Here is a 27767-nt window from a genome sequence, read left to right on the forward strand (position 1 = left end):
TAATTTCGAAGCCTCCTGACTATGAGTCAGTCAGCATTGCAAACGGTCTATTACACATTTTTAAGTCATTTCCTACGTTAAAGAAAGAGATATGCGTAATACCTCTATAGCAGATTGTAGAACATAAACTATTTGATACACTTGTTGTTTTGGTTTCATAGAAACAAATGTTGTGGAAATTGCCTAAAAATTACATTATACATAATGGTACTACTGCCCTGATCAACTTTGTTATTTCCAAGTGTGCTTTCCATTTATCTTTATAACATCATCAGTTATAGGTCAGTCTGAAAGCCAGCATTTTCGTAGATATTGTCCGCACCAAATTCTGAATTTTGATATAACGCTGAAATAGAAAAAAAGCAAACAAAATTTGTGACAATGTACTATACAGATATAACGTTCTAGAACACTGGCAACATTTATATTTCACTTTTTCAAATTCGTAATTGCAATTTACCAATAGTTGTATGTCCATATATACATTTTAAAAGGGGGAAATCACATATTAAAGTAAATAAAATGCTGAAACTGTTTGCGACTAAGTCCCCCGAAGTATTGTTTCGACCCCAAAAAATAAGTGATATTGAACTTTCAAGTTAGTGAAAATATAAACATTTATATTTATTAATTGAGAAACATCAATTGCCATGTTCTGTCGTGATACTGATTGTTTTAAGATTATAATCTGTTTAATACTTACACTTATACTTTTCACAAAAACTAATTACATGGGAATTACTCTAAAACTTTATGTATCAATGAAACAAATATGGTTCTTATACTCCGCAAGTGAGCTTGTGAGCTTTCATTTGTACAATAAAATTACAAGTTGTAATAGGGATTTTAACAACAAAAACAATACTTATATTTATACTTTCATAAACAAGAGTTTGTGTACCCTGCGCTCAACCGAATAGTTGTATTGAGACATATGAAAGATTTAATTGTAATGAAATTATAAGGAGCAGAGGCAATTTAATAAAAAGGGATTTAACTATGTAAATATGAACAAAGTTATGGTACTTTTACTTTGCACCATCTATTAAAGTAGGGAATAATTTATCATGTGAAGCAAAGTAATAGTTTTCAAGTTATGGTGTTTGCACAAAAAACAATGGTTAATACCTCCGAAAATACTGTAGTTTGTCTGCCCTCTATCAATATATGAGGTATATTGTACTTTAAAAATGTATGAATGTATGCTTACTTCCTCAAATTTAACACACGGTATAACTCTGTTATTTCTGCAGAGAGAGTAATTTAACCATCCCGTTGCTCTTTTAAGTCATCTATCATAATATGAAGGCACATTTTAATCTCCTTAATATGTGCATATATTTTCAACGGAAGAAATGGAATAATTAAAAAGTAAGCAGGACAATGAAACAACAAATACTTATACAAAATGTGTGGACCATGTTTTTCTAAATGTCCTCGGTCCGTGAAAATAGTTTTATCTAAATACATTTAATAATTAGGGAGTTCCGCACAAGGAAATCAACTTAAATGCGATAACTCTTAAAATCTTTCCCTTATGCCATCTTATATTATATGAAGTTTGATATGAACGCTTCAATTTTTATCGAGTTCTTCTCCGTACAAACAACGAGACAGGTATACTGACGAAAGGAAGGAAGGGCGTCGAACGTAAGAAGGCACACGTGAAAAAAACAAGTTAGAAAGAAAGCAATGAGGTGAGAGGAAGGAAGGACGGGCTGACGTACGGGAGGTGGAAAGACAGGGAGAAAGAAAGGGATGGAGGGAGTACGGGATTAAGGGAGGGCAGACAGTTTTGCATGCAGGTAAACCGGCAGAGAAGAAGATACGCTGACATGCAATCAGGAAGGAATGAAGGGAAATAAATGAGGGAAGGAGGTAGAAAATAAATAAATAAATAATAAAAAATAATGCATGAATGAATAATTGCAGGCAGACAGGGAATAATGAAGGAATTATGATTGAAAGGAAGGTAGGAAGACAGGAAGGAATGAGGAAAGGAAGAAAGAAAGGAAAGAGTTTGAATGAAAGCTCAAGCGCTTAAATTGATACTTAGACTAAGTTAAATTCGTATAACACATTTCTTAAAATTGTTAACATTCTACTGTTGCCTTGACTTACGTTCCGCTTGATCTTCATCGTTGGTGATAAAAGTCTTCAGACATTCATAGATATAGATAAACTGGTCCTAGAGTTAAAAAAAGTTTAATTTTAACAAACAATAACCTTTTGTATCTATAACATAATTGTTTTAGCAGTATGATATTATTTTTCAATTACATTAAACAGTATCATTTCGAGACGGTATAAAGAGTAATCTTAAATATTGACACAATACTATCATATTTAGAAATGTCGCATGGTTGTTATTATAAAGGTTTATCATTCCACTCAAAAATGAATCCTATTACTTCGACTCAAAACAAACCATCTTATATACACATCTATATCCCGTTGTTAGTTTAGCCTACTTTCCTTACCTCAGTCTGCACCATGTTACACCTATGTTTGCGCATATCCAGAACAAGTTGGAAGATATCGACGTCGTCATGGTCACGAATGTGTTGCAGAAGATGATCTACGGCTATAAACGTTCCGGTTCTGCCAACTCCAGCGCTTGAAATCCGAGAACACAGTATGCTTTTACATGTTATTTAATAATTCGAATTAACTACAGCCAACCTTTCAAAACCAATCAATCCTGAGCCTTTGCGTTTGATTTTCAGGCCTGACAGGCGCTTACAAAAAGGTATAATGTGATTAAATAAGAAGTTTCCAAGTTGTTGGCAAACTTAAAAAGTCGTTTTATAAATGTATATAACATGTCCAACGTAGAAGTAATTCATGGTGTTTGTGTTACAATTGGATGTTGACAATCATTTTGTGACTGCTTATAGATACTTTGGGCTTTAATGACATCGTGAAGCTGAACTGCAAAACTTAAGTAATTTAATCCCGTATTTATTGTGCATTCATTGATTTGATGTATTTAACAAATCGTTTAAAATGCAATATTTATATAGCGATCACCAAACATTTAATACCTGCAGTGCACCACAGTTGGATTTGTCCTATCAGGTCTTTGCGTGTGATCCCGGACAGACTTTACAAAATCCAGCAACATCTGAGGGTCGTCAGGGCAACCCATGTCCGGCCATTTCAGATACAAGAAATGCTTCACAATTCGGCTAGGTCCTTTCTTTAACGCCAAACACAAGGTGCCGCAGTGAAAATAAAATCACTTTATTTTTTCCATGATTTCAAAAATACATTCATTTTACCTTTTCTTAAAATGACCTGGCATCGGAATACTGTAATTTTTATTGTATTGTCTGCCCTAGATGGCTTTAAACTTGGAGACATAATTGATATTGTGATCATTATTACGTTTCGATGGTCGTCTTGTAAAATCCTATCTAAATAACACAATTATATCACTGAAACTGTGGGATGCTCCTGGATGATGCACTTTGTCCATATAAAGTTTAATTGTGTAGAAACAAAAGTATCAATCAAAGGGAAATAACTCCCTGGAAAATACCGAAATGACAATACACGTTTGTCTACCCTGTCGAAAAAAAAAATGAAACTTGGATTATTGACTGCTTTAGATCATAAGTTTCAGAGATCAAATGCAGTAGGGATTTATTTCAAAAGGGCAATTACTCTCTGACAATTCAAAGAAACGGTAGACCTTTTATTATGCATATGCACATTCCTGTATAAAAATGACAGATATATGATACAAGGGCAATACCTTCTTGAAATAAGTTTGAATCATTATGACCTGATTAGGTAGTGCATGTTCACCTTCAAGCAAAGCCCGCTTTCGAGTTAAATCAAAATTCGGGTTATCAATGTACTAGATCTCGCGAAACGATCTAGAAACGAAAGGGATCATATCAATAATTGTAGGGCAATAACTAGATAACAAAATCATTGACTCTGAATGACCTGACAAAGAAACAATAAAATCCATATATGGATGCAAGATGCACAGTTTAATTAATTTAGGAGTATTGGTGTCTGCGATCTAGCGCTGAAAAGACAAGTGTGACAAACGGAACGACGTAGGGCGAATATCAAGTAGCACGGACACTATTAACGGAGAAACCCACGTAGTCTAAACTTCATCAAGATGCTCAAACTTAAGGTCGCCGTGGTGTAATGGATATGGTGTCCACCTAGCGACCGGGAGGTCACGGGTTCGATCCCCGCTGTGGGAGCGTTCTTTCGATTTCCCATATAGACACCAAGTACTAGTTCTAGGCCAAGGAAACGGACTCGAGAGCATTCAAATAAGTAGGAATTACTTTCTATGCAATCGAGCTTGAATAAATAGGTTTAAACTAAACATTTGGGAGGTTAGCACTATTTAATAACATTAAGCACGATACATCGTTAACTTTTCTCTTAAAAGTTTATTTGAAAATTGTTAAACGAATTCAAATTCTGTACAAATTGTAAAAATCACTACACTTAAGCATTAAACAGCGAGTGTTGGTCCGATTGTCAACGTGCATTTTAATTTTAATGTGATCAAATCTGATTTATTCAATCATATTTAAAATAATATATGCACGTGCATTAAAATGTTGAGAATTAATGTAGTCAAATAGCTTAATTAAATAACTCACCGAAGGTTTGATTTCGAAAATCCGAAGGGTATAGTCGGGGAGGTTCGACTCGGATTTGATGGATACAGCAATGTCACCGTAGAACACTGGTTCTTTCAAGGTCGGCCAATATTGATCACATTTGTTCTATAAAAACAGATATGTAAATAACATAGGAGCTACTTGTCCCGGTGTTTTTCTTTTGAAAGCCATTAGGAACCTTAGGAGAAGAATTTTGGCTTTAACAAGACTGACCATACTGTTTAACATACAATGGTATTATTGTGAATGTAACGTAACGTTATTTGCCGCGCCGCGCTTTAGTGTAGTACGTCCATGACGTCACGTTATATTTGTTGTTGTATATATACGTCATTGTTTATATTTGAATCTGAAGGAAAAGGAAGAACCTGAACACACAACGCTTTGTACCTTTATTATCCACACGATCGCGATATTGGTGCCGTTACAAAAAATGAATCTACAGAAAAACAGATACAGAGAGAGGGTCACCGCTGTTTCATTGAGAAATATTTGGAGAAAATCGAACAATCTAAGGAGAACGATTCATTGACCGATTTTCACGCTATTCTCAACGCTATTGAAGCGAAAGTCACGATTCTAGAGACACTGAATGAAAAAATACTTTCACAGACGGAGATAGAGGGATTGGATGAAGAAATCTTTCAAACAGACACGTATTCGGCGGAACTGGATATCCAGCTGTGTCGCTTTCGAGCTTTCAGAGATCAACAGGAGAAGAGAGCAGCCCCGCATACTACCGATCTACCACGAGATGACCAGAGAAATTCAAGTAATCAGCAGAGCAACAGCTATGGTTTGAACCCAAACGCTTCTTCTTTCTTCCCGACAGAACTGTGGCGCCAGGAAGTGTGGCGGCGAACTCTAACAGCCTGGCTCCCGGCAATGTTGTACTGAAGATAGGAAACGTGAACGCCACGAACATCAGCCACAACGAGGCCCAGGAGGTGGTCTGCGGGGCCACAAACATCCTGCAACTCACAATCAAGAAAGGTCCCAGAATAAGCGCCTCTATGTCGCCCACGCCCATCGGGTCCGGTTAGTTTTCGTCCCCTTTGGAGCAACATGATAAATACACTTCCAGATGATCGTATCGGAACTGGGTACCAAGCACTTAATAATGTCTCTAGTTGATATAATTACAGCCAGGAAAGTAGTGCATGTGACATGCGTCAGTTGGAAAAACTCCGCCAATGTCTGGGTATAGTACCATGCCTGTGAGAGGTAGTGCGAATAAACAGAACACAGATGGTTTCAGGCCCGTGCAACAATCAAAACAGAATAAGTACTTGTATTAGTCGACATCTGGTATTCAGGTACAGTTGAATCCACCAACACAAATTGATATACGCAATGACAACAGCTACAACCAAAGAGGAGATTATAACGATGGTGGTAGTTACCTTCAGCCAATGTCGCATGTGCAATATACGAACGGAAACAGGACTGAGTCTCCGTATCAAAGGCAAACATTGGTAGGTTCTAATCGCCAATATCCATATTCAGGTCACTCTCAAAGTTATTTTTTTAAAAACTACTCCATTTTCTCCCGGTTGTGCAGATAACTTCACCGACAACAACCCACAGCATCCACGTGCTCAAAGGCAGACGTCGTCCGGAAGTCAGCCAGTTGGTAATGTGTACGACGCGACAATTAGCCCTGGCTATCAGTCCTGCTCTTACATGTCGGACGAACCTCCGCCTACCCCACCCCCACCTGACCTATCAACCGACTCGTTCCTTCAAGCGTACCGGAGATTTGCCAGCCGGAAGTCGTTGCCCACGGTGATGGTATTAGACAATGCTACGACTTATATTGCTGCTGCTAATCACCTTAAGAAGCTATTCAACTACCAAGTCGTACAAGAAGAGCTCAGCAGAAAGGGAACATAGTGGCGATTTATTCCCAAACGTACAACGTGCAAACTCTAACCATTAGAGACAGTCAATGATATTGAATAGACATCATTTAAGTATTAAAAGTTAAACGCGCAATTGTGATTGAAATACTGAAATAGACAGCTGCGTGTACATGTAATTGAAATACGAGAGACAGTTAAGAAATTGTTCTTCAGAAACTGAGTGATAAACATTTGATATTCATTTCAAATCAACGTGTATAGTTGTGGTCAAATTAGTGTTACTGCAATCTTAAGATTTTCACGAATGATTCAGGATTTCATAAGTTATGATACATATTCTCATCTGATTGTTAATAATTGTCACTTTTTGCGGCCCCCATAATGTTGTGAATGTAACGTAACGTTATTTGCCGCGCCGCGCTTTAGTGTAGTACGTCCTTGACGTCACGTTATATTTGTTGTTGTATATATACGCCATTGTTTATATTTGAATCTGAAGAAAAAGGAAGAACCTGAACACACAACGCTTTGTACCTTTATTATCCACACGATCGCGATAGGTATATTAAACAAGCGAAATAAAGAACGAATATAGGATTGAACCTTTTCATTGCGGGGAATAAGTGGAAATTACCCACGAATTGCCTAATAATTCACTATAGCTTGGTGACATTTTTTTCAGGGGGATTTTCGTCAATTACATCACAGTTAGAGTAACATTAAACTCCTTAATCAATTAAAAACAAACAGTAAAATTCAGTACATTACATGTATATAAATATTCGATGATATATTTAAGCGTCATTATCTCAGAACTTGAGGTAATATTTTCAAACAACATCAGTGGATGCCATTCTTTTGTGATTATAAGGTGTCATGACGTCCAAGCACAACACATTAATTTATCGCATTAAAAAAATTCATACAAGAGCTTGAACAAAGAAGGAAATTGATTGATCTCAATGAAAGATCGTATTATCCTTTAATTGGTTGTCATATAAAACAAATACAATATCTCCTTGCTCCAATACTCGTGAACATATCTTTTATATGGCCACTCATGCAGTAAATATTCTATATTGCAATGAAATCAAAATATCCTCTTTAAATAACACGATGACTTCATTAATTATTAAAATCGAAATTGTAGAAGGTGAGCCTTCATAACTGCCTTTTCTGTGTACATGTATTCGTATATGTCATATATACATAAGTGACCTAGTGGCATTATATTCATAACCGTGCACGGTATTTTATAAGACAAGCCTAAACATGATGTGGCCACTTATATTCGCTGATAGTCCAGCAGTTATGCCTCGTATTGAAGTATGAACGATTTAAAAAAAGGAAATCATAACAGCTTAATTGTAATTGTAAATATGTCGAAAGAGAACGGTTTAATTTAGCTTTTGATAATAACTAGCGTTGGAACGTTAATTGACCCTCAAATTGACATTAAGTCGTAACTAATAAGCGCGTTGGTGAATGGTGCTGAATTGTTGAAACGTTCATCAGTCACTGACGATTCTCTGATGGGCATAAACTCCTTTTACCAGTCTTTTTGCTACAAACGAAAACGACGTTTACTTACTCGTCCCTTCTCCGCCAGTTTTGTCAGCATGACAATCGTGTCCACACTCTGTTCCCAGACCATGCGCCAAAAGTCATCGAATGTCATCTGCATTGGACCCTGAGTCGCTATGTATTCTCGGGGCGATGTATATCCCTTAAAAACACAAATACAAAACAATATTATCTTATTTAATAATAATAAAATCACATATATTGGTTACACTAATTATATTATATTAAATTTTATGATTCTTCTATGCCGTCATGAGAAAAACATTTTATTGAATATGTATGTAAGTCTCAAGTTTGAAGAATGAAAAAGCAATTATATAACATGAACATCTTTTAAAACTGATTAAAGAACATATTTAGCAGGTTTTTTGTTAACACGTTTAATAAGGGATTTTGTGTATAGAAAGTCAGATAAGGTGTATGAGAAGATTTCAAGTCCAACGAACAGGGATAAAATTTGCATTGATAAAGTCTGATCCTTCGACGTCATCCACAGCATGAAGCTTCACACGGGAATGGTCAACTGCAATGATACCACGCTCGTTATGGGCTTATGTGTGAATAATATAAGTACATGAGAAAACTCAATGTTTGCGTACCATTTCCAAGAGAGTGTGAGGATCATTTATTGTGATAACTGCTGTCTTAGACATGCCGACCTAAATATTATTGTCCATATAAAAATTATATTCTTTAAACAGACATGAAATTTGAGTTTTTCATTTACTGTTATAATGACTGTCTTATACCAGCCGGGCTTAAAATTATTGTCTACATGTATACAAATTCTCTCAGCTGATATGCATTCTGAGTTGTTCATTTACGTTTTTTTTCGGATTTCTTTCTTATACAAGCAGAGCTGAACGCGATTGAAATATTGATCATATACGTTCTCACCTGATATGCTCTCTGACTTTGTTTAACAATATATTAGAAATCTATAATTATTAAATGTAATAATCACTATAAATTACATGGCATTATGTTCGTGTAACGGTTCTTGGGTCTGCACTGCTGGGATTCAGCCGCCGTGGACGGATAGGCAGGACTTTTGTCTTTCAACATCTGGTTTGTTTCGAAGGCGTGTTGTTAGTAATTTTGTATAATTGTAGCATCACTTTTATAATTACTATTGATAAAATAGTTCTATATATATATACAATTAACAGCATATTTATGATTTAAAGATAAATAAATTACATATAAATAAACAACCACTTAATATAAATGTGTTATTATTATAAGAGGAACAATGAAAAATAAAACTACGACATCTTTTTTTACCTTAAATGCATCTGCGAAAAGTAGATTACTGTCTTTATGCATTTTGTCTACCTTATCGGGGAATGCGGCCAATGATATTGTACCCGTCCTAATATGAAATATATTAAAGATAACTTGTAGAGAAAACATATAGCAAAAGGTACTTTTTATGCCCCCGGATCGAATGATCAGGGGATATTGTTTTTGGCCTGTTTGTTTGTCATTGTACGTGTCTGTCTGTCTGTTATTGTATGTGTGTCTGTCACAAAACTTAAACCTTTGTCATGACTTTTGCAATATTGAAGATAGCAACTTGATATTTGTCATTCGTGTGTATCTCACGGAGCTGCATATTTTGAGTGGTGAAAGGTCAAGGTAATCTTTCAAAGTCCAAGGTCAAATATATGGCTTCAAAGCGGCGCGGTAGGGGGGGCATGTTGTTTCACAAACACAGCTCTTGTTTAACCGTGCATTTCAGAAATTTTAATGTTTTTTATGTTTGATATTTAATTTATGTTAAAATTATCATTTGCAATTCCTGCTAAAATGGAACGCCATGTGTGCATCATAAAGTATTCTAATTTTTTATTGTATTGTCGTACGGCATCTTGTTAATATAATATATTTTGCAGTTATATTTATAATGTATAGGTTAAAGACACGATATATAATCTTATTAAAATGTTATATTGTTGTACGCGTGCATACATATAATTACTTACTTGAAGACATACTCGGTAGCTAACTCAGAGATTTCTATCTCTTTCACGATTTGAACTGATTCCACTGTCTTCGAATTAGCAGAAAAACACCTGTAATAAAATACGTATGTTTTGTTAAATCATTTCAATTCTTTAACGATTGTTATGCCAGGAATCTTGCGTATCTATAAACATGGTTCGATGTATTTACTTAAGTCACAGAAACCGATATCCTCACAACATAACATACAGTTTAATCTGTTTTCAATCCCGCCACGTTTAAGATTGTATGACCTCTACATAAACTAATTATTAAAATAAATGAAAAGTACGATTTTATCACAAAAATTGGTAAACCGTACAAATGAAGGTCAAATTACTATTCAGGAATATCATCAAAAGAGGCATTCATGCAAGCGTCCGGCAGTTTTGTACTTAAGTAAGTAACTCATGTAAATAAAGTACTTATGCAAACAACATATTTAAAATAAAAATATTACAGCTGGGGTCAACACAATTCAATGCATTGGTGGTTACAACTGTTTTAAGGTTCGACGAACCTCAGAAAAAAGAGGTTAGCTTATTTATATGATAACAGCAACTCATGCACTTTGTTAACTAAATGTAAACGGACGACTTATATATCCCAGTGATCGGGGACTAAATGTCAAAGTCGATTGAAGATGAGTCTAGTATCATAATCAGACTATAAACACATGCATGTACCTTTACTATTTATTTTTTTGGCAACAACACGAATTTAATGTCTGTAATACAAAATGGTTTGTACTTACACTCTATTGGTTCGCTTTGTGTACACAAAAACAGCAACAATAACAATAACCACAACAGCTGCAGCAAGACCACCAACTATTGCAGGCATGAGATTGGGAGCTGAAATCCCAGCTGCAATTGCATAAGTTGAGTTGTTATCAGGAATTTTATATTATGAACTGAATTAAATAAACAAAGTTAGGATACTATGACACCTTATAGCTTTTATTTTCTTAGGAGTATTTCATTTTTATATTTACGGGTTAATTACTTTTAGTTTTTAGTCACAATGCAAGTGTAAAAAAATTGAATTTTATTTATTTAAATAGACACTATATAAATGTATAAATTAGTCTTTACACAAAAGGAACGCAAAACGGGTTAATTAAAAAGTATTGCATGTGAAGATACTAACAGATCTGCTCGAAACCTATATCTAATGCATGTTGACGTTCGAATCTACATGACAAACCAAGTATGACAAATGGAAAAAACTTTGTCAAAATTAAGAAATAGTTGTTGCCCTGCCCCCCCAACAAACCATGTATGAAGCTTTACCACCAATCTGCATTACTTGACCTATGGACAGACATGATACATAATTCGGTTTAAACCGCGACCAAAATATACAACTCGGGCACTGAACAATGTCTTTCAACATAGTCTGAAGCTGATACTAGCGTGTTGGAACGGTGTGCTCCCGACAATACATCACTGTGACAGAAGTATATGCCGAAAAGCTGGATTATCTGTGTACGTTATATTTGTTTTGTATTTATATGTGTTGTATTCGGGTGTTATAACTGTTAAGCGAAATAAATACTACTATCGTGTAAGTCAACACATCCGATAATGCCTCAATTTAAACCTTGTCAAAATAAACATTTTTGTTGTCTACAAACACAATGACCTTTACTTCCAGGGTCCATTTCAACTGTCGATTCTTCATGTTCTCCCATACCTACGATTGTCTCTGCCCGAACCTTCAAAGAAAACAAATTCGTTCTTTGTTTATATTTTAAATGTGTATATAGGAACAGACGCTGCAATGCTGACGTTTAATATCGCATCCAACGCTCAACAGCGTAAAATCTACTGACGAAATATGTAACGCTAAATTTCGCAAGAAATTGCACCGCCGCTAAATGTCTAAGTTACAAAATTAAATGCCGCACTCTTTTATATTCACTCTTAAGAGCTCGACGTATTCAGGACTAGTGATCCAGTGTCTACCTGGTTTACCCGAACCAGATAGAAATGGAATACTTCGACATCTCAAAACGGCAAAGTGCGTTAGAACAGGCCTTTTCCCGTTATAGTAAATATTGTCTTCAAATATTAAAACATATTAGCATATATTACTAAAATAATAAACAAGTTTGACAACTAATAACTGCAATAAAACAAAGCAATTTCAAGAGTAATGACATAGATAAAGAGATGTTAATGTTCATTACAAAACTATTATACCATCATCATGATAATTATAATAAATAATCACATTTGAAACATTGTATGACAGCAAGGAAAAAATACGAACATATACACTTATTTTATTGCAAAATTATTTTCAACATATTAAATTGATAAACAAACATGATATTAATATTGAAGCATAAGTTTCCCTTGTTCGTAATTATTACTCTGAATTTCCGAATAAGCGTCCTACAAAAAAGGTTTTTAATATGTTGAACTTTTACCTTTGAATTTGCGACCTAAAGCTATAGTTAAATTTACCGCGACATTTAGCGTTACATATGCGACATTTAGCGTTAGGCGTTTTTGCTATTTTTATAATATGTCGCAGTATTTAATGTAAGCCTTGCGACATTGAACAACAAGTGCGACAGTTAGAGTCTGTGCGACAATTAACGTTGCTTCAGCGTACACCAAAGAGTATTACATATAAATTGTATTCCTTTACATATACGGTATATACACCGGCATATTTTATGTTTATTTTATGATATTACATAAACGATTAACACTTTTTATTTGAATCTGATTCCGATGTAAAAACTATACTTTTGATTTAATTATGCGAGACCTACCTGAACCGTTACATTCGTAACGCTGTCTATAGATAGCGGTATTATCAGTGAACGATTACTGGGTGTGGTAACAATCTGCAAAATAATTTCTTTTCGTATTCATTTATATGATGCATATAACTGAAGTATTTACACTACCACTCATACATTTTAGGCAGACAATTAATGAGTTTGAGATTTTTATTTAATATTTATGTCAAAGTCTGAATAGCGTATAACCAACAGAATAAACATTTAAGCATTTTAAAATATGCATATTTTATGCATTATATGTCTTTTGTTTCTTACATTATGAGACAAATTAAAATTTCGCAAATAAATGTAATATAAAGAAGGAACGCATTTTATTTTCTTAGCCTTGAACAGAAAATGTGCTCTGTAAGTAAATATGTTTTCATAAAATTTCAATTGTATGTGTGACATAAAAGGCTTTTGTGCAAGTTAACACGTTCTTGTATGTACCATGTATAATAAAAAGTACAATAACAGTTTAAACCTATTTGAGGAACAAAAGACAAGTAATTGTCTAAGTGGAATCCACATTACCGTAAACAGAACGCTTAATGTTGAGCGAAGTTTGATAAACCTTCATATGGACTCTTTAATGGATTATATAATCAAATGTTCAGACAAGACTGATGCAGTGAATGAATGTTTGCTTTGTTAACCTAAGGTTATTGCAATGCAGAGAAAAGTGCAATTGGTGTTACGGTCTATAGCGGACGACCTGATATGTGCATAACATTGAACTAATTGACAGGTAATGTGATTCGATACAGGCAAAATGTTAAACAGTGGTAAACTAACGGACTAAATATAAGCACACTTAAATGCAGCACGTTTTATTTCCATCATCTACAAATGAGAAAATAGTAATGCAGATATTATTAAAGAAACACGCAACACCAATAATAAGATCGGTCCTAATTATCGCTTGTGTGCTTTTTATTATAACACAGCGAAAGCTTTGTATGCATAATTTACCTTTTTATTAAATTCAATATTTTTCTAAATATCAATTCAATGCAAATGCTGTCAGTACTATTGGCAAAATATGTGGAAGTCTATCAACATACATTTATCTATATATTCCAATAACCTAACCTCAACATACCTAAAGCAATCCATTTTTTATATGAAACTTAACAAAAACAAATACAATACATACGGTTTGGTTTCCATTCGTACAGTATATTTCATAGTGAACAATGATTCCGTTAAGGTCTCTTTCAATTGGTGGATCCCATGACACGTGCAATTTTCTTGGCTTCTGAAGATCTTTTTCCGCTGTAACATTAAGATTTTGCACCTTTCCTGGACCTGTAAAGAGAACATTCATGAATACATGCCATTCGTTACAAGATAAACCATCGTTTTATATGTTACGGTGCATGTATTGATGCTTTGCAAGTGGTATGGATGATGCGAAAAGGAAAAGACAACTATTACTTATATTTATGCCCCAAATTCTGTCAACGGTGGTTTACATGCATGACGTCCTAATATTCAACCGTATATTTGATTTGTGGTTTGTTAAGATGCTATGAATATATAAATTTCATGTATCATATTGTCGATTTTAAAAACGTGTAAACTATTGTAACCTTATTAATTCATTAATATATCGTTTTGAAATATTGACCATGATATATCTTACATTCAAACATATGTGTATATGACTTCTTGCAATCTTGTCGTAAAGTCAACTTTGTAAAAATATTTTTTCAGTTTTGATTAAAATTATAACTTCAAAAAAGATACTTTTAGCAAACGGATTAATCTAAGGGTAAACAATTTTCAATGAAAAGTCAAATTTCATATGTCGCTAGTAGAGGATTGATCCAAAAATTCATTAAATTGTAATCGCAAGAATCGAAACAATGATCACTACGCTCTTAATTGTATAAATAATGTGTAAATTAGAAATATATGAAATTGATACATTTTCATACATGTATATTTTAACAAATACTTACGATCTTCTGCGGTTGTGATTAAAACAGGAGTTGACATATGTCTATAAGTTAGGTTGCCATACGCTGTTTCAGCAATCACCTTTATTGAATATCTCCAAAACTGATCAAGGCCTAGCACCACACTCGTATTGGCGAGTTCATCTAAAGTGAGAGTTATCGTCAAGTTCTATATAAGGAGTTAGTCATTAAAAAACGTCAATGCTGGGCAACACATAAATAATCGAAAAGAGTGCCACAATTCCTGGAATCTCAGGACAACGATACTTAATTTATCGTTTCGATAAAGAAATAAGAAAAAAAAAAGTTAAATACATCAGCATCAACAAATTCAAATTATATTTCGGAGTATGTGATTATGCATAAATGATGGGATACATACATGTCTTTTGTAGTGTGGTTTATATTAATTGAAAATACATTGATAGAAAAGAGAAGCGCGAATTAAGTAAGTAAGTACATCGATTAATAAATGAAGACTGATTACTCGTTAAAGCTCAATGTATTTAATGTATGTATAGTTTCTAATCTACAATTAAAGACGTTGGCGTTTTTTAATCACTGCACTGAACATGTTGGCATTTTTAAATGCCATGAGACTCAATAATATGTTTTTATCCCTATTGACTTAGACTTTTAGTTAAGATGAAATATCGCGATAAGATTCGTTTTATTTATTAAAATAAGGCCATGTGCAGATTTATATCGGCCCGTTGGATACAACTTATGACCAGCTCATGACGTCTATGTGCTTCTATTTACAGTTGTAAAACATATTATCACGTGACAATGAAGACGGTTATGTATATTATAGTATTAGTTTTATTAAATTTAATATTTAAAGATTATTTCACGGCTCTGTTGTGCCATGGATCCGTTTTGGCACAGCTACTAAAGTTTTGACCCGAGAACGTAGGCCCAGGAACCATGCTTCCGAAATTGTGTCTCTATGGATCCATTGCACACTTTAGCCGCGTCTTAACATATTTATTACATAACTCTTACGCATAACCACTGCATAATTTCGCACAATTTATTTGATTTTTGGATTGAAAGTTTGTTTATCGTAATTTCTATTTGAAAGTACGCCAAAAGGACGGCAACTATGTATGACGGTTTCATTCATACCGATTTTAGAATATAAAATAAGTTGAAACGCATATTTCTTACGTAGCATGAACAAAGGTGGCGTGAAATTCACGAGCTTATAGATTTATTGTAGTATCATGTTCAAACATATGGCAATTAAAAAAAAATAGTCTGCTAAAACCGTTAGCGAATTTTCACTTTGCTTATGACATCACTTTCAATTCACAAAGGCGCGGGAAAGCAATCATGTACCAGACACCATTCGGTATTGAAAATAAGGAAACAGAAAAGCTATATCGGCCAACCGTTTGTGTATGCCTGACCGTTTCAAAACCATATCAAATAATAGCAACGTAATAATGTTACTGTCTATAGTAAAATACGTAATACATATTCGTGAAATAAAGCTCAACTTTTTCTGTATTATGTATTATAATGTTTATCGGTTACCTGTCCACCATCCAACATGTGTTGTATTGATAAACTCAATGGATGTATTGTGATAGTCCGTCGCTATAACCGTGTACTGTGTTGGCCCCGTGTAGTTTAATGCTCTTTTCCACCTAACCTCAATCGAACAACATGTGACATAACCTGTCGTTACATCAGATGGTGAATCGGGAACTGTGAAATATGTAGGTATACATGTACATATAAATGTAAATAATGACCATGTTGTGCCAATAGCGTTTCCTTATAAGTCTGGTTCACTATGTTTTTCCGTTCAGAAAAATGGTAGATTAGCAAAACTATACATTTTTTGAAAGATTATAACATGGGCAATTTGAAAATCAATGTTAAATTTGCGGTGATACCTGTATGGCCGCCATTTTGGATTTTCAAAATGGCCGCCGTAAAAATACATAATTTTACTCTATTTCTGCCTCTAATAACCCTAAAAACTTTTTAAAATATACTAAACCTATGTTTTTAGGTACAAGGAATCCATTGGTTACATAATCATACTTCTGACTGTAACAGTTCTTTCTTTTTTCAGGAAATATGCATCCAGAGAGCAGCCATTGATACAAAACATGTTAATATTTGGGTATATTGGTATATTGAGTATATATATTATATAAATGTATATTGAATATATATATTGGTATATTTCGCCCTTTCTGTATGCATTCGCTTTCTTACCTATATGTTATGAGGATGAGTCTATTACTATTACTACTCTGTGAGGATGAGAGCGCAACAGTGCAGAGATATTACAAGTAAAAGCCGTAGATGACAGAGATATTTACATTGAGTGAAACTAATAAGCATAGAGTACATATATAATAAACCTACGTACTCTATGCTAATTATATTACCTAAGTATATATACAAGCTGGCCAATTAAAATATTGTTTTCATATTTTAATTAAGTCATTTCATTTGCCCGTCATAAAAGTACATACACTGCTCACGTGCTAGTTACATTACAGTATTTATTTTACATTATCTACTTGGTGGAGGTGTATATAGTGGGGTTTTTTTCTTTTGTATTTTCAGTGCATAGCTCATCATGAGTGAAGATCCTGATGGAAGCACGTTGTCTTTGGGCACGTCCAAGTAGTCTACAGACTGGAAACTGTGCACCATTTGCCAGGAGAAAAACAATAACAGAGGACACAGTTGTTCTAAATCCCAGGACAGAATCGTACCAGAATTTACTGGACATAGTGGCCGACAGAGCCAGCGCACAGGATGGAGAATATGTTACCCTTCAAAGACGTCGCCAGGACTGCACAAAACAAACGATGCTCGAAGCTAAAGCTATGTGGCATCGAAGCTGCTATTCTTGCGCCACTAATGAGATATCCTTGCAGCGCGTCAGGGAACGCTTTGAACATTCCATGTCCACAGGAAGTTATGCTGTCAAACACGTGGCCATAAGAGAACAAACTCAGAAATGGAAGCAAACACACCAATCACATCAACGACATTCACACGATCTGCAACAGCACCTTTGTCGAAAGATAGATGTTTCTTCTGTCAAGTGGATGAAGGCCAGAGTCTCTTCACTGTCCGAACCGAAAACGCTTGGAATGAACTTAAGAATGCGATGCAAATTACACAAGACCCAGTGCTGATGACAAGGTTAAATAATGCAGTCCCACCAACTGATGCCCATGCAATCCATGAGAGATACCACAAGCTGTGCTGGACGAATCATGTGTTTCGTGTCCTCAGGGATGATGCCAGAAATCAAGCCAGGCCCACGACGGCAGACCTACCAATGCAAATGGCATTCTTGATTAAGGTGATCAATATTGTGGACATTGAAACTCAAAACAAAGCGTATCTTCCCATGGATGTCATCGAGACAACATACACCTCGATGCTGGGAGGTAGTGATGAGACAGAGAAGCACACACCGACGTTGACACGACAATGGCTGAAGGACAAGGTGCTCTCAGAATTGCCAAGTGTAACGTCTGTGAGACAGAAAAACAGACAGAAGCCTTCTGTACTTTATTGTCCTGAAGCCTGCGAGGAAGATATGGTCAACACGTCTATGATGAAAGACCATGCAAGTGAAATGGATAACACAAAGATGCTCAAAAAAACAGCTAACCTAATATAAAGACGCATTACAGACTCGACCGAGGAGAAGAAACAGATCGATACAGTCACAGTAAAAAGCACAAAAGAAGATGTTCCAAATGATTTGTACAGCCTGATACGATGGATTTTGGTAGGACCTGCAGAAGAGCTACAGACAGAGATGAGGAGCAGGAGAGTCGACCGATCAGCGCTGACCATAAGTTAGAACATAATGTATGATTTCAAGACCCGAAGGCAGGTACAACACAAACCCAAGCATGCACTGGCCACATTCCGGACACAGTCTGTACGAGAAAATCCACAGGTTTTAGGGTTGGCACTTAGTGTTCACCATGACACCAGAAACAAGAAGTTGGTGCGTCTCCACGCACATGACTATTGTGTACCTTATAGCCGTGTCCTGCTCCTGGACACATCAATTGCCAATGCTGTTGAAGAAAATAGAAGAGAGTTCAATGGCCTGTATGTACCACCGTTCTTCAAGAAAGGGTCGTTTGTGTTCTTTGCTATTTACAACACTGACTTTGCAGAGGACATAGCTGATGGGAAAGGAACCACACATGGGATAATCACAGCTGTGTATCAAAAGGCAAATGCTACTGGAGAAACCACCGCACCCAGCCTGGAACCTCGTGAGGTAAAGAACTTATCGGTTCTTCTGTAACATGTTCCCATCAAGCCATGCAGCAAACCAAAGCCTTTTTTGAAGCATCAAATATATACCAATGGGTCGCTTCCTATCTTATGAAAAGACGAAAGCTGATCTAACAGTGTACCTTGCTGAGGCAAGACTCAAGTACAATGCAAACTCTCCAAAGTTAGTCATCGCGTCAGCAGCAGGCCACACTAGAAGCAATCGGAGCATGCAGTTTGACTCAAACAACCATGAGGAAGCTGACACACTGATGATCAGCTTAGCAGCGGCAGAATCACAACGTTGTCCTGAAGCACAGTAAATCTTCTTCACCCCGGATACAGACGTCCTGGTTCTGGCTATTGCAGCCTATGACAAGCTCTGCAAAAACACATCGATGACGATGGTATCAGGAACCGTGGAGGTAAGGCCAATCTGGAGAGCGCTAGGAAGAGAAAAGACAGCAGCATTACCGATATTTCACGCGTTTACTGGAGCAGACAATATTGGTCGATTCTCAGGGGTCGGTAAAACGAGGTGGTTTCAACACTACATCAAGGCTGAAAGGGACGTAGTCAGTGCACTGATGAAACTACCGGAAGATGGTGACCTAACGCATGAGGTATTAGAAACATTGGCCAGCTTTGTATGCTTAGCGTATTGCCCAAAAGGTATTCAGATTGCAAGTATTCCTGACCTAAGATGGCATCTGTTTTGCAAAAATCTGGCAGAAAGTAACAAGTTGCCTCCAACAACTGGTGCACTTGAGGAGCACATTGAACGTGTGCGAGTACAGAGTAGAGTTTGGTGCCAAGCCACTGTCATGTGGCAACAGCAGTTTGACCCACTCAAACATGGCTACCATCAGGGCGAAAAAGGCCATATACTCCCTATCACCACCAAGGTTCTACCAGCTCCGCAGGCCATTGTCGAGTTAGTCAGATGTCAATGCAAAGCCAATTGCTCAACCCAGCGGTGCTCATGCAGAAGAAATGACTTAACTTGCACCGACCTTTGCTTGTGTGGAACGGACTGTGAAAACAATGCGGACTATATTGTCGAATACGAAACACAGGACAGTGATGACAGTGATGACGAACTTTAAATGGCATATTCTGTAATCGTGTATGTTTGATGCCGTTGACTGCCTGTATATATTTGGTTATTTACTGCCTGTGTGGATGTGAAAAATATGACTGCCTGTGTAGATGAAGGCATTAGACAGGATTTTGTATCAATAGCATTTTTATTAAATAAAATTTTAACATTTTTTTGTATCAATGGCTGCTCCCTGGATGCATATTTCCTGAAAAAAGAAAGAAATGTTACAGTCAGAAGTCTGATTATGTAACCAATGGATTCCTTGTACCTGAAAACATAGGTTTAGTATATTTTAAAAAGTGTTTAGGGTTATTAGAGGCAGAAATATAGTAAAATATGTATTTTTACGGCGGCCATTTTGAAAATCCAAAATGGCGGCAATACAGGTATCACCGCAAATGTAAACATTGATTTTCAGATTGTCCATGTAATAATCTTTCCAAAAATGTATAGTTTTGCTAATCTACCATGATTTTGAACGGAATATAATTTATTGACATTGTGAACCTGACTATAAATAAAAGACCATTGTATTGTATCAAGATTTTGTCTCTTAGTTACTTTTTGGGAGTTTCATAAGTAACACAAACATATCGTTATGATGTATGCTGGTGCTTTTCAGAATTAAAAAGGATGTGTATGCATCATAAACTATATTTATATTAATAGCACTAAGTAAATATATAAAACAAATATTTTAAACAAATAGTTACATGTATACCGTCTATCTTGGTTTGAAATCCGTGCGGAGCATTGTAAGTTCCGTTCCCCGCCGAGTTGGCAGCTTTTACGCGGACGGAATAGTTTCTGAATGGCAAAAGTCCGTCCAAAACTATGTTTCGTTTATCTATTTTCCACTCTTCAAAACCTTGATTTTCACCTGCCGTGTTGTTCAATTCCACAAAGTAAGCGGTTAATATTCCGTTCATATAGCAAGGATCCGACCAGTTTATTGTTGCATTGTTTGACGTTACCATGGCGCTTGAAATGCTGTCGATATCACTACTAGGCCCTATAACAAACAACAGCAAAATATTAAATCAAAATATTATGTCCGTTCATGTCATGCTATGTTTCAAGACATATAAAATGAAACACGTAGAAAAGTTTTCCTCATTACTAGTATTAGTCATGCTACACTTGCTAGGCTTTAAGTTTTATCTATTTTCAGTTTAATCCTGTCTTGTCAATGTGAAGATGGTCTCAGTGAATTGACAGAACAAACAATCCGTGTGCAATGTTTTCAAATTGTAATTCGTATTTGACATAATTATTTCATCGTATTCATTTTAGTAAAATGCTCAACATTAAATATTTTTGAAGGGAAGATAATCTTTTATTTTGACCTTATATTGGAAAAGTGACGGTAGACATGAAGTCTGGCGTTACAAATGAAATACGAGTATTCTGTTCGAGGCAAGATTGATGTTTATAAATGTCACGTTGGTGTTTTCCCTATGAATGGATCACTGGGCCATCATTTTTCATCACATTATTAAATCAAGGCGATGAATCACCAAAGTTGTTCACTATTGCATAATCTTAGACGAAACTCGTTTTTCAAAATTATATTATAGCTTTTTAAATTGCAAGTTTGAAATGAACACAACCCATTCAAATTTATACAGAGTGTGTATAAACGCACTGGTCGAGATGTGTGTGCACTGTTTATCATGATATTTATGTTATACAGATAACTTATACAACATAACAACAACATGTCTCTTTTTTGACGTTCTGAAAACATTAATAATATGATGAAAATCGTAAAATGAGAACCAGTTAATAAAAAATAAAATTTGCAATCACCATCATATTAAATGAAAATTATTTTTGGAATATCGAATAACTATCACACTAAGAATATAATTTCATGAACGAAATTCCCTTTACAAACCTTTTTTGACACCATATACAATTCGAAATATACAATAAGATAATTGATGAAAAATAAAAAAAACAAACAAACCGTGAGCAGTAGTTTTTACTCACGAATTAGGTAGTCATAAATACAGCGCTGTTTACCCTTACTTTGTTGTTGATGCATAACTTGTTACCCTAGTAGTTCATACGGTGTCAACCAGTCTCTTACCTTAAATTCGGTATGGAACCCTCATGTGTTTTGTCGGCGTATCTATTTTACCCAGTTTTTCATCTTAAATGACCTCTACATAACGCCAGCAGGCACGAATGAATACATTCGAATATTTAAAAGGCTGATTCGAGAGAAATTCCCTGAAATTTGGCTGCCTCAATATGTCTGTGCGTAGCGTAAGGGATGTAACAATGTACGGAATATAGGACTACTGTCTGCATATTTAAACGACATATAGACACAAATTGTGGCCAAGTTACAATTACGCATTAAAATTCACCTCGTATAATTTCAGGGTCTGTTCTCGGTCACTAAATCGTCAGGGGAAGACATAAGTGACTATCGATAAACACAGTTTTGCTTTCAAGATGAAAAAACCCGAAACAATAGAGTGTCATGTTAAGAGAAAATCGTTTAATTATCTAACCGCAAATGTTTGCCATACTCGGTCAGCACGTCCGGAAATCGTTCTTGAAAGTCTGAATAGGCTACCCTTACTTGCTAGTTTGCTGGATTTGCTTTTTGAAATCAATTTTATATCGAAATGCATTGTGTTAAAATGTGCCATTTACAACTCGCAATGAGATTAAAAAAGACACGCGTCATGCAAAAATGGGTCTAATGCCATATGCGCCCATCATAGCTATAGCCCACCAAGCCTTCGCATCTCTCAGGTCAGGAGAAACATAATGAGACCATAAAACCTTGAGTGATTTTATAGCGGACAGCATCGTCTCCGACCATACTACGCAAATGCACAAGCTTGGCTTGAGATATGCCGGTCGAAACGACATGATACCCTTTTTAGCATGACGCGGCTATGAATGCGTGATTTGAATGTTTCGAAAGAAAACTGCGTGATAAATGTTTACATACGATTTATTTCGATGGAGAAGAAATGAACTCATAATAAGCCATGTGAGGACACATGATGAGAACTCCCGTAATATAATTTGTATCTACAAACACTAATGTGTGGTTTGACTATAATAACACACATTTCATGCGGTGATTATGCGACGAACAAGTAAAAACACACACACAATAGTTAAACTTTTGTTTTCAATTAATTATTTAGAAACGATAATTTATTTCCATTTCGTCTTTATTAACTTTCATGAAGATCTATCGACATTAACATGCAACTCTACTATCCCCAACCCGTCACCAATATTTGCAAGAAAAAGTAAGTTTCTTTAATAATTTAATGTATAAAAAAGATTGAAATTGTTATTGTTGTTTTCACTTGTTAGTCGCATATTCGACGCATGAAATGTGTGTTATGAGTTTAAGCGAATATGGATAATGTATTTCCGATTGTCACGATTTTTCTCAATTAACAGCGTATTACGTATCTTTATGAAACATCATGAAATAGAATTTATATGCATACAAAAATAAAACATTCTCCTTTTAATTTTTTTTTGCTTCACATAATGAAATAATGGTTCTATTGATCACTTATTAAACTGGTATTGAGTTTTTCCCTTTTTCTACCGTTGAACAGAAAATGAATCGGCTGTGTGTGTGTTTATAATCCTTTCAAAAACACACACCGTATCAACCGCTTTTATTAAAATCAAGCTATCATTGGCTGATATAATGGACCGGCGTTGTTTGTGCCGGGGTGATAAGTGGGGTTTTCTAAACTCGAGCGAATTCCGGGATCAGTACATTGCGAACCTCCGAAAATTTCCCAGCAATATCAGAAGCAGTACTACCAGAAAGCAGTCAAGCGATATCGGTTACGCAAAATACGCATAAGAGTGTATTGCAATCTCAACATCAGATTGTTATTCAGCAGTCGTCTATTAATAGCCTCAGATTTGGAGTGAACTGTGCTGCGGAAAAATATCACTTTCCTGAAGTAGTGCGTAGTGACTTTTTTAATCATCCATAAACGGACTCTTCCGCGACACGTATAGCTAAGAAAATGTTTTTGACATTTTATATACATGATCCTTTCAAAATTATTTTCATTTAACACAATATTCATATTATGTTTTAATTTGTAAATGATTGTAGTTCAAGAACTGAAACAACGCCGCGAATTATTTCTCGGCGCGTATGCAGGCAGTGATCAGGTTTCGGGTCATTATCAAAACTGGCCTGCAAAACTTGCTCTTAACCTAAGTTGTTCGCAAGCGAACAACTAATAAACCACACTCTTGTTAAACTTAGTCGTCTGATAAATTTTGAGTTATGTATTTTTTTAAATAGTTATTTTCTTAACCATTGGTATTTTCATTTCTTATTCACTAAATGTTAATTTACTGTCACCTCAAGATCACGTAACTTTCATATACGAGTTGCCAGATCGTATATAAAGTGCATATGTGTTTCGTCTTGTACCTATATAATTGTACAGAGTTTGTCATCCGTTAAGAACATGGGTTACTTCGTAATCAGTAGTAAAACTGATCAATAACGTTAACATGTAGGCCTATTCACACGTACGCGAATAGCATTAAGAAGTTAAATTCCACGAAACAAATAATATAACTTTGATGTTTCCATTCCCCGTTGACTGTTCATAGTTTAACTTACAAATCGACACAAGCATTGTCAACAAGTCATATCCCATAATACGTAGGAAGAGACATTACAATAGGAAGAGACATTACAATAATTTCTCTCTGTATATATGTTGTTTGTAATGAATCAAATATACAACACAATCTAATTTTGAGTTGTATGCACGTAGATGGGTCGAGTGTTAATCAACTTAAACTATTTGTGACACTTGACCTAGAAAATTTGACTTTTTGAAATGTTGACTTCTTTTACGAACCAAACCAAATCTCGATTAAATGAAAGAGACCATACAGATAAGTATTTTACTTACTCTCTTCTCTAGTCGAAATATCAACGGTGTCAGAAACGTTCCCCGTACCAACGCTGTTAGAAGCGTTGATCCATATACTGTAATTCCAGTGTGGGTAAATACTGTCCATCAAGGAATATGATGTGCTGTTAACGGGTATATATTTTGACGTGTAGCCACCTAAACCACGACAAACACGCTCTTTGAACATGTACGTGATTGTGTATTTCAACACTATTCCATTTCTTTCAATCGGCGGCTTCCATGTAAGTACAATTGAATTTTTGCCTATGTGAACGGAACTCACATTAACTGGTTTCCCTGGAACTAAATACATATATAAGCTTTAAACGTAACGGGAAGCAATTTCGTCTTCATTTGAAATACGGAATCAAATCATTTTGAATATTATTTTTAGGACTCACACACAACTTTCAAACAAGCAAACTCACTCAAACAAAAAGAAATGAAATCTTCTTGTGTCTTATTTTAACAATGAACTTATATTGTATGCCGAATATAATTTTTAACTGTACTTACTATCTTCCATTGTTTGGAATATATGTATAACCCCCGGTCCTTCTTTGACTGTATAAGCTAAAATCGTATACGTGTAGTTTCTAAATGGGTGCAAGCCCGTAACGTTATCAGAGAAAGATGTACGGGATTTGTTGTACTCGACTGTTTTGTTGGTAAGAACATCCTGCAACTTTTATAACAAGACATATTGCATGAAAGAAATACGTGGTATTGATTTTCGCGGACGATTACAAGACGCTATTTTAAGGAATCGATTAGAATCTATATAATCTGAAATTGAGAAAATTGTAAGGATTTTTTAATGCTGAACAATTGCATAATTTCAATTTTTGTTAAATCAACATCTTGATCGGGTAAACGCCATTAAAACTACAGCCTCGTAAAAACGTGCTTCCATAATCAATTGGTAAAGGATTTTTGTCGTTTCATTCAGAGGTCCTAAGATTGAATTCCAAACGGGGCATCTGCTATCCTGTTTTAAACACATATTTTCTTGTTATTTGCTTCAATATATTTTTATTCATATGATTAACTTTGTTAATGTCTTTAAATGCACAAAATACCGCAATATGTGAACAAGAACCTTTATTTGAAAAAAACAAAACGTTCATACATAGCGAGCTAAAGCTAATTTTATGTAACTATTCACTCACAATTGTTTGTGATCCTGAACAGTCGATGCATTGCCACAGAGTCTCAAATACAAACGGAGTGTCTTCTGTCTTAATAACAGAAACATACTGACGTATAATACCGTTTCTAAACTCGGGAATTTGCCAACTTAATGTTACTGATGTCGAATTCAAATCAGACACATTCGCATAAGAGACAATCCCTGGTGCTGAAAAGGGAATGAGCAATAAACAAAGAGTTTGTATAATCAGATAAAGTATGATTATATTTAAAACATAGTACTAACGGTTTAGGGATGGCTCGGTCCGTTCAATGTTTTTGAGCTTTTGTTCAATGTTTTTTCTCGCTAATATGAGGAGGTAAAAGAGATTTGTTCTTCTTACATTAAACCGCATATTTGCGTGTACGCATTGTAAGAGTAAATTACAAAATCAAAGGCATCTACACAAATGAAGTGTCATGTTATTTACTTTTACTATTTGAACAACTTTCGACAATGGGCGTAACTAAATTGCTAGACTAGGGCACGATTCTCAGCAGGCAACTACTCAAATTAGTTAATGTCTCAAATTTACACAGATTTCACAAAACCCCAGTTGTTAGAAGTGAATTTACTTAACGGTCGGGAACAAATACTTACATATAAATAAAAAATTACAATCGTTGACAAATAATTAATATTCATTGAAACAAACGTACAGCACAATTGCGGTTGCACACCACTAGGACCGAACGAGCACACACAACACAATGTCAATGCAAGCTGACACTATACTATTTTATCGCTTATAAAAAAACATTTGACAAAAGCTTAATAGATATTTGTCTTTATAAGCGCTTATTTAAATGGAGCTTGATAATACTTGATAAAATAAGGACGAACTTATGTACATGGCGTATACAGGTTATTAATTACATTATCATGAAATATGAAGCTGCATGAAATATCCAAAAGAATACCTTCTTCGCTTGTGCTATTTTGCAAGTGTATAAACATATTTTCGCCAGTAAGATTTCCATGTTCGTAATTCATGATATAAGTTTGAATATAGATAGAGCAGAATGTGCCTGGGTCTAGTCCAGTACAAGATGCCGACGGTAAGGAAGACGATGATGTTGGTGTTGTTAATTTGTTTGCATTTGGGCTGCTGCAGTTGCAGCTGACGTCATAACCGCCAGCATCTTCGGGAATTACAGAATCCCACACTAAATGAATCGAGCTGTTTGTAATTAATGTGATGTTCACGGTCTCTGCTAAAACAGGCGATGGTCCTGAAAAAATAGCATTCACGGATACATCATCTTTGAGTTCAAATATAACATCTCCAGCGCCTGGTGCACGTATGATATCAAAAATAATTTCAAACACACATTAGGGGTATCGATACTTGTGTTAAAACTAGTATTATATGTTTGCGTTTTATGAATT

The 27767-nt window shown here is 35.3% G+C and overlaps 1 protein-coding gene across 1 annotated transcript; it reads right to left on the bottom strand.

Moving 5' to 3' along the window:
- Positions 1–27612, bottom strand: LOC127853491 (receptor-type tyrosine-protein phosphatase delta-like). Its single transcript, XM_052388047.1, has 21 exons — positions 27299–27612; positions 26359–26546; positions 25706–25868; positions 25187–25492; positions 20968–21258; positions 16406–16579; positions 14870–15010; positions 14062–14213; positions 12894–12968; positions 11753–11825; positions 10863–10974; positions 10090–10179; positions 9389–9476; positions 9079–9169; positions 8551–8627; positions 8112–8246; positions 4638–4763; positions 3045–3199; positions 2481–2616; positions 2122–2188; positions 1–346 (listed from the first exon to the last, which is right to left on the bottom strand). Exons 1-21 carry the CDS (start codon positions 27369–27371, stop codon positions 276–278), a joined length of 2784 nt encoding a protein of 927 aa, XP_052244007.1. The 5' UTR covers positions 27372–27612; the 3' UTR covers positions 1–275.
- Between the last annotated feature and the right edge of the window lie 155 nt (positions 27613–27767).

The sequence above is a fragment of the Dreissena polymorpha genome, chromosome 12 (genome assembly GCF_020536995.1).
Source record: "Dreissena polymorpha isolate Duluth1 chromosome 12, UMN_Dpol_1.0, whole genome shotgun sequence".
Classification (NCBI taxonomy): Eukaryota; Metazoa; Mollusca; class Bivalvia; order Myida; family Dreissenidae; genus Dreissena; species Dreissena polymorpha.